General features: G+C 37.1%; 1 protein-coding gene across 1 annotated transcript in view; it reads left to right on the plus strand.

The window, feature by feature from the left end:
• The window catches only part of HIKESHI (heat shock protein nuclear import factor hikeshi), a 58,524-nt gene extending 51,303 nt beyond the window's left edge, over nt 1-7,221 (plus strand). The window contains exons 4-5 of the mRNA XM_023209233.2: nt 5,827-5,945; nt 6,875-7,221. Of these exons, the coding sequence (XP_023065001.1) occupies nt 5,827-5,945; nt 6,875-6,929 (174 nt within the window). The 3' untranslated portion in view covers nt 6,930-7,221. The remainder of the gene's footprint in view (nt 1-5,826; nt 5,946-6,874) is intronic.
• The last annotated feature ends 618 nt before the right edge of the window (nt 7,222-7,839 follow it).

Raw genomic sequence — 7,839 nt, forward strand, 5'->3', positions numbered from 1 at the left:
CCCAGTTCGAGCTTCCCAGCGGCTTTATTTACCTACTTAAGCCTCAGGGATGGCGGGCGCCCCTCCCCCAGCCTCCCTGCTGCCTTGCGGTTAGATTGCCACAGACTGCTGTGTTAGCAAGGAGGGAGGCTCCGTGGGCGTGGGACCCTCCCGGCCAGGTGTGGGATATATTCTCCGGTGTGCCGGTGTTATAGTGCAGTATTGGGGTGGGAGTTACCCGATTTTCCAGGTGTTGTGTGTCTCAGTTCCCCTGGCTAGGAAAAGGGACTCCCTTCCCCCTCGCGCTTCCCAGGTGAGGCGATGCCTTGTCCTGCTTCAGCTCTCGCTGGTCAGGCTGCAGCAGCTGACCCGCATGGATTGTCCGGCACTCCCGAGTGAGATGACCCCAGTACCTCAGTTGAAAATGCAGAAATCACTGGTCTTCTGTGTCACTCGCGCTGGGAGATGGAGACTCTTTTTTTTTGTTTTTTTTTAGTAGAGATGGGGTTTCACTGTGTTAGTCAGGATGGTCTCGATCTCCTGACCTTGTGATCCACCCGCTTTGGCCTCCTAAAGTGCTGGGATTACAGGCATGAGCCACCGTGCCCGGTCTGTACCAGGCATTTCTAAGCACACATAGATACAAATAGGTCCACAAAATAGAGTAATACCTGTCTTTACAGAGCTCTCTTTATAGTGGGGTATACATTAAGACTTCCATTGTCTGCACCCTGGATTTAACTGTTATATTTTTGTCTTATTTGCCACTAATTTTTAAAAAAGAAATGAAGACATTATAGGTATAGCCCACTGCTGCCTGCTTCTCTTGCTTTTACCTAACATTTTATATCTTTCCTATTCATATTTTAGTACTTAAAACATTCCTGTGTATCCACAAAATATATGTAGTACTATCTGTATGTGTTAAAACATGTTTCTAATTTAATTACTTAGTTACTCCAAATTTTTAGGAGTATTACATGTATTTGGTTTAAATAGTTAAGTAGTTTTTGTTTTTTTTTTTTTTAATTTAAGTTCTAGGGTACATGTGCACAACATGCAGGTTTGTTACATAGGTATACATGTCCCACGTTGGTTTGCTGCACCCGTTAACTCGTCATTTACATTGGGCATTTCTCCTAACGCTATATCCCTCCCCTTGCCCCCTACCCCACGACAGGCCCCCCACTGCATGTGTGATGTTCCCCGCCCTGTGTTCAAGTGTTCTTATTGTTCAATTCCCTCCTATCAGTGAGAACATGTGGAGTTTGGTTTTCTGTCCTTTTGATAGTTTGCTCAGAATGATGGTTTTCAGCTTCATCCAAGTCCCTGCAAAGGACATGAACTCATCCTTTTTTACGGCTGCATAGTATTCCATGGTGTGTATGTGCCACATTTTCTTAATCCAGTCTATCATTGATGGACATTTGGGTTTGTTCCAAGTCTTTGCTATTGTGAATAGTGCCGCATTAAACATGCGTGTGCACATGTCTTTATAGTAGCACGATTTATACTCCTTTGGGTATATACCCAGTAATGGGATGGCTGGGTCAAATGGTATTTCTAGTTCTAGATCCTTGAGGAATCACCACACTGTCCTCCACAATGGTTGGACTAGTTTATACGCCCACCAACAGTGTAAAAACATTCCTATTTCTCCACATCCTCTCCAGCATCTTGTTTCCTGACTTTTTAATGATCACCATTCTAACTGGTGTGAGATGGTATCTCATTGTGGTTTTGATTTGCATTTCTCTGATGGCCAGTGATGATGAGCATTTTTTCCTGCGTCTGTTGGCTGCATAAATGTCTTCTTTTGAGAATTGTCTGTTCATATCCTTTGCCCACTTTTTTATGGGGTTGTTCGATTTTTTTCTTGTAAATTTGTTTAAGTTCTGTGTAGATTCTGGATATTAGTCAAATGGTTTTTTTGAGACGGAGTTTCACTCTGTTGCCTAGGCTGTAGTTCAATGGTGCGATCTCAGCTCCTGCAACCTCTGCCTCCCGGGTTCAAGCGATTCTCCTGTCTCAGCCTCCCGAGCAGCTGGGATTACAGGCGTGTGCCACCAGGCCTGGCTAATTTTTGCATTTTTAGTAGAGATGGGATTTCACCATGTTGGTCAGGCTGGTCTCAAACTCCTGACCTCTTGATCCACCCACCTTGGCCTCCCAAAGTGTTGGGGTTACAGGCGTGAGCCACTGCACCCGGCCTCAAATAGTTTTATATGTGAAATAGCTGTCCTCTGTTATGACTCTTACATTGTGCTTCTATTCTGCTTCTTAGAAGCTATGATCTTCAACTGCCCTCCCTTTTTTAACCTATTTTTTCTAGTGTCTTGTTATTTCCATGTATCAGAAAAAACCTTGCTTAATCTATCAGTTTTTCTGTTATAGATGTTTCTATTTATTTACTAATACAAGACATGATGAAACTGTCACTTCCCTGCTTCCCAACATGTACACACTTCTTTTCTCCCCACCTTATCAGTATACATTTTTGTTAAATCAGTATTAAAAGTTTACAATATTATGAGAAGGTAAATATTTTTCAGAACTGTGTGGTACAACGATTAAATTTCTTGTATAACTTTTCATTTTTCCTCATTTTTCATTTTCCTCTTTTTTTTCCTTTGCATAGATTTCTATGTTTCCACTTCTAATTTATGCTCAAACTCTACTAAGTGTAAATTCACATTCGATTTATTTAAACATAGCAGTTTCAGATTGGTCTTGGAAATATTCCACTTGGAATTCTTTTTTTTTTTTTGAGACAAGGTCTCACTCTGTCGACTAGGCTGGAGTGCAGTGGTGCGATCACAGCTCACTCAATGCAGCCTCAAACTCCTGGTTTCAAACAATCTTCCCACGAGTAGCTGGGACTACAGGCAAGCATCACCAAACCCACAGTTAATTTTTTGTAGAGATGGGGCCTCATTATGTTGCCCAGGCTTGTCCTTTCTTTTTTGTTCTACTGTTGACTGACTATTCTCTGGACTTGTCGAATAGCCATAGACAAGGTATTATTTCCTTTCACCATTACTACAGAAATTCTTTTTGTTTCTCTTTTGTGTTGAATCCTTTGTCTTCTGGTTCCTCTGTTTTTTCCTTCTTGTTGATTTGTTCTGTTTGTTTTAAAAATGAATATAAATAGTATTATTCTGTACAACTTGCTGTTGTTCACTCAACATTATTTTAAAGATTTATCTATGTTGATATATGGAACAGACTTTGTTTTGATTGCTTCGTAGTGTGCCATTGTATAAATGAGCCACAGGTTTTTTCATTTCCTTTTCCATATATTCTCACTAACATTTATCAGACCTTTAAAAATTTTGCCAAACTGATGAGTGAAAATTAGAATATCATATTTACTTTGTATTTCTTGATTACTGGTGATATTGAGCATCTTTGCACACTTTTGGACTGTGTTTGTGCTTCCTTTTATAGGAATTGACTTTATATATTTTGTCCAATTTTCTGTTGTATTGCTTTTGGCACTTTTTAAATTTAGTCTTTTGGGAAAAGAACTTAAGATGCCTTTATGTGTTCTGGACAATAATCCTTTGTAAATACGTTGCATTTTTCTCCTTCTAGCATGGTGCGTGTCTTTTAATATTGCTTATAGTGACTTTTACATACAGATATACTATATTTGTATATAGATAAATGTATTGTTTCTTTTATGATTTGTGGATTTGTGAGTTTTTTAATGTTTGAGAAATCCTTTTCTACCCTGATATGTAAAGATAGAAAGATGTTCTCTTCTCTGTCTCTCTCCCCCCCCTTTTGTGTATGTCTGTGTGTATGTGTGTGTGGATGTGTGTGTGTGTGTGTGTGTGTGTAGAGATGGGGGTCTTGCTATGTTGCCCAGGCTGGTTTTGAACTCCTAGCCTCAAGCAGAGCCTAAGATGTTCTCTTATAGTTCTTAAAGCCTTAAGGTTTACTTTTTGAATATGTTTGTGTGCAGTATGGTAAGGGAATTAAGTTAATTTTTCCCCTTATGGAAAGTTAGTCCTAGCCCCATTAATTGAGTAATTAATCCCATTTTTTTTTTTTTTTTTTACCATGAGTAATAGCATCTTTGTCATATATGCTTAGGTTTATTTCTGGGCTCTGTCTTTTATTCCAATTAGTTTATTTGCCTGTCTCTTTGCCAGTAGGGCAAGTTCCTCCTCATAGTCATCAAAATATGTATAGGTATTCTTCAAAATAATTGTATCAGCTTGTTGAGTTTCATGAAATAGTATTAGCTTGTCAAGTTTCATGACGAACCTTGTTGGAATTTTGTTAGTAATAACATTGGATATATAAGTTTAATTTTGGGAGAATTGGCCAGCCACTTTTACCACATTGTCTTCCCATTTGTGACATGTTATATCTTTCCATTGGACATGGTATATCTTTCCATTGAATATGGTATATATAGGTCCTTTTGTTTTCTTTTCTGTCAGTAGTCTTTGTATTTTCCACAAAAATCTTATTAGTTTGTCTTAGCATTTTTTTCTAAGTATTGGAGAAAATGCTTTGTTTATATTCTGAATGGAATCTTTTTAAAGTTACACTTAAAAATTATTGTCACTGGTGTGGAAGGACTGCTCCTGATTTTTTTTTTTTTTTTGTCCTAATATTGATCTTTTAGTTGTGACTTGAGTCTGGGCACAGTGGCACATGCCTGTAACTCCAGCTCTTTGGGAGGCTGAGTTGAGAGGATTGCTTGAGCCTAGAATTTTGAGACCAGCCTGGGTAACACAGTGAGACCCTGTCTTTATAAAAAGATAAAAAATTACTCAGGCATGGTGGTGCATGCTTATAGTCTCAGCTACTTGGGAGGCTGAGGCAGAAGGATCACTTGAGCCTGGGAGGTCAAGGCTGCAGTGAGCCATGATTGTGCCACTGCATTCCAGCCTGGTGACACTCTGGATCTTCTCTCAAAAAATCAGGTGCTTTCACAGTAGAGTCTCTTGGATTATACTGCCTTCATATGATTAAACAACCAAATAAAAAAAACCTAATAAGACTACTTCTCTTGTGTAGAGAAGGGATAGCATGGCTGATTTTGTATTTTTGAGAAAGTGATGCTGGAAAGATTATTTTTGAGTGAGTAAAAGGTAGTATTGCCTTCAGAAGTTCAGTTACTTTTAGGATTAGTGCTTAAGCCCATTTGATTCTCAGGAAATATGAATCCATTTGCTTCTAGCTTCTACCAAGGAGACTTGGAGTATGTTAGTGAATTTGATCATTTTATAGTCAAGGAAAAGAAACAGATTAGGAAACAGAGGAAACAGAATAGTGCTGCCTTCATCCTCTTTCCAGCAATGGAAATAACCAGTTGCTACTTTATAATATGAAAACTTTTATCTTTCTGGCAGGTAAAAGACTTCTTAGAGATGGTTACTATTTTATATGAGAAAATAGGTTGATTTGAGGAGAGTGACAGTTGAGGAGGGACATAGTGGATGCAGACATGGAGATGAAAGAAAATATTTTGAAGAAAAAAATTTTTTCCCCCCAAAGTGAGTAGCATTGTCACAATGTCATTGTATGTATGATTACTCTTAACATTCTTTTTTATTCATTTATTTAATTTTATTTTTTTGAGACAGGGCCTTGCTATGTTGCACAGGCTGGTCTCAAACGCCTGGCCTCAAGTGATTCTCCTGCCTCAGCCTCCCAAAATTTTGGGATTACAGGCATGAGCCACTGCACCCAGCGAGCTTTCAGCATTAGACTGTCTTAGAACTGACACTCCTTATAAACAAGTTAATGTGAGAACATTTTTAATTTAAAAATATTGAGTTCTAAATGAAGTATTTAGTGCAATCCATTAATCTATTATTAACTTTTCAGTTCACACAAAAGATGTTGGACAATTTCTACAATTTTGCTTCATCATTTGCTGTCTCTCAGGCCCAGATGACACCAAGCCCATCTGAAATGTTCATTCCAGCAAATGTGGTTCTGAAATGGTATGAGGTATTTTCTGTCTCTAATATTAAGGCTTTTTGTAACTGAATATCTATTTTGCCTGTGAATATATTCCTTTTTTGACATTTAAACATACTCTTTTATTGTGAACATCAGCTCTGCATGCCATTGAAGTATGTACTATAGAGATCTGATGAGAAACAGTTCCTACCCTAAATATTTTGTTATGAATTTATAAAGACAGGAAAATATAATTGCCTATGTTTTAGGGACCACTATTAAAGCTTATAAATATTTGCATATTTTCACTTAGAAGTACCATCTATGAGACTTGAAATATCAATCAAAACATTTTTTCTGCTGTTTTGAAGATCTTGATCTGTAGTAAACATGTACCTTTAGGGTACAAGAGTAGTTTATACTGCACCCTGAACATGAATGGCTAATGCATGTATTTTCCAACTTTCCTGTGTTTTATAGATATTTCTTTTCACTTTGAGTATCCTAGTGATGGGAGGATGCCTAGGAAGAGTTTGTTGAGAAGTGGTACCATGGTGTAGTATGGACAGCATTGGAATGCACTAGGTTTGAATTTTGGCATAATGTAGCTATGTGACCCTGAGCAAATTTCTCTCATCTGCTCATGTATGGAATGAGGAAATAGGAGTTCAATTTGATTTTTTTCCTTAGGTCCCTTCTAGCTCTTAAATTTGCAGAAGATAAATAATTACTAAAATTTCTTATGATTTGTGCTCTCTGATAAAAGCTAATCAAAACTGCTCTGATATTTAAATTCTTACGCTTGCCATCTTTTTATAAGAATAATTACATTTCCAGATTACCTATTTAGTTTTTTTATAGCGTTTTAGAAATGACATGTAAAACTGTTTTGGATAAGTCATTTGACAGTTAATGAAAGATCTTATTTTAATTTTCTTGTGAATGTAAATATATGTGTTTTATTTTCTAGGTATGAAAACTTTCAAAGACGACTAGCACAGAACCCTCTCTTTTGGAAAACATAATTTGAATAAAATAATTTTTAATGGATTCTGAAATTTGTCATGTTTTGAAGATAACTGACTCTATCTGAAAGTATGAAGTCAAAGGATCATGAAACCTAAGTGTAAAAACTGCTTAGTGACTGAAGCTTAATTAAAAACCTTTATTAAAAATTAAAAACATTGAAAAATGAAAATATGTTCATCATTAAAGACTTTTTTCCCCTTAAGCTTAAAATACTATTCAGGGGCAAAACATTTTGTTTTGGCTATGATTCATTTTTTTACTTAAAAATAAAGCCTATATCCAACAGTAGTGTGCCAAGTACTATTGCATGTGTAATTCATTTATTGAAAAACAGTGGTTTGCTGGAGTAGTAAACTTTTCAATTACCTATCTCAAAATTTGGGAGACTTGAAAAACATATGAAATATACATTTTTAAATATGGAAAAATTATTTTCAGAGATTATTTCCTAAGATTGTCAGTTTTTCCAATTAATACAGGTTGGCTGTCACTTTTTATATCTGCAGATTCGTATGTGTTTAATAAAATTGCCATACTGGTGAGCTTTTATTTAATACTGGTTGGTAGGCATTTATGTGTAGAATATAGGATTCTTCTTGTTAATGGACGGTTAGTAGTTCATTTTTTGTTGATTACAACAATACCCAAAACTGGGTAATTTATTGACTTAATGTTTTTTTTTTTTTAGACGAGGTTTTGCTCTCTTGTCCCAACTGGAGTGCAGTGGCGTGATCACAGCTTATTCCAGCCATGACCTCCTGGGCTCAAGTGCTCATCCTGCTTCAGCTTTCCATGTAGCTGGGACCGCAGACATGCACCCCCACACCCAGCTAATTTTTTTGATGTTTTTTGTAGAGACACGGTCTTACTGTGTTGCCCAGACTAGGCTCGAACTCCTGGGCTCAA

The sequence above is a fragment of the Piliocolobus tephrosceles genome, chromosome 13, assembly GCF_002776525.5.
Source record: "Piliocolobus tephrosceles isolate RC106 chromosome 13, ASM277652v3, whole genome shotgun sequence".
Lineage (NCBI taxonomy): Eukaryota > Metazoa > Chordata > Mammalia > Primates > Cercopithecidae > Piliocolobus > Piliocolobus tephrosceles.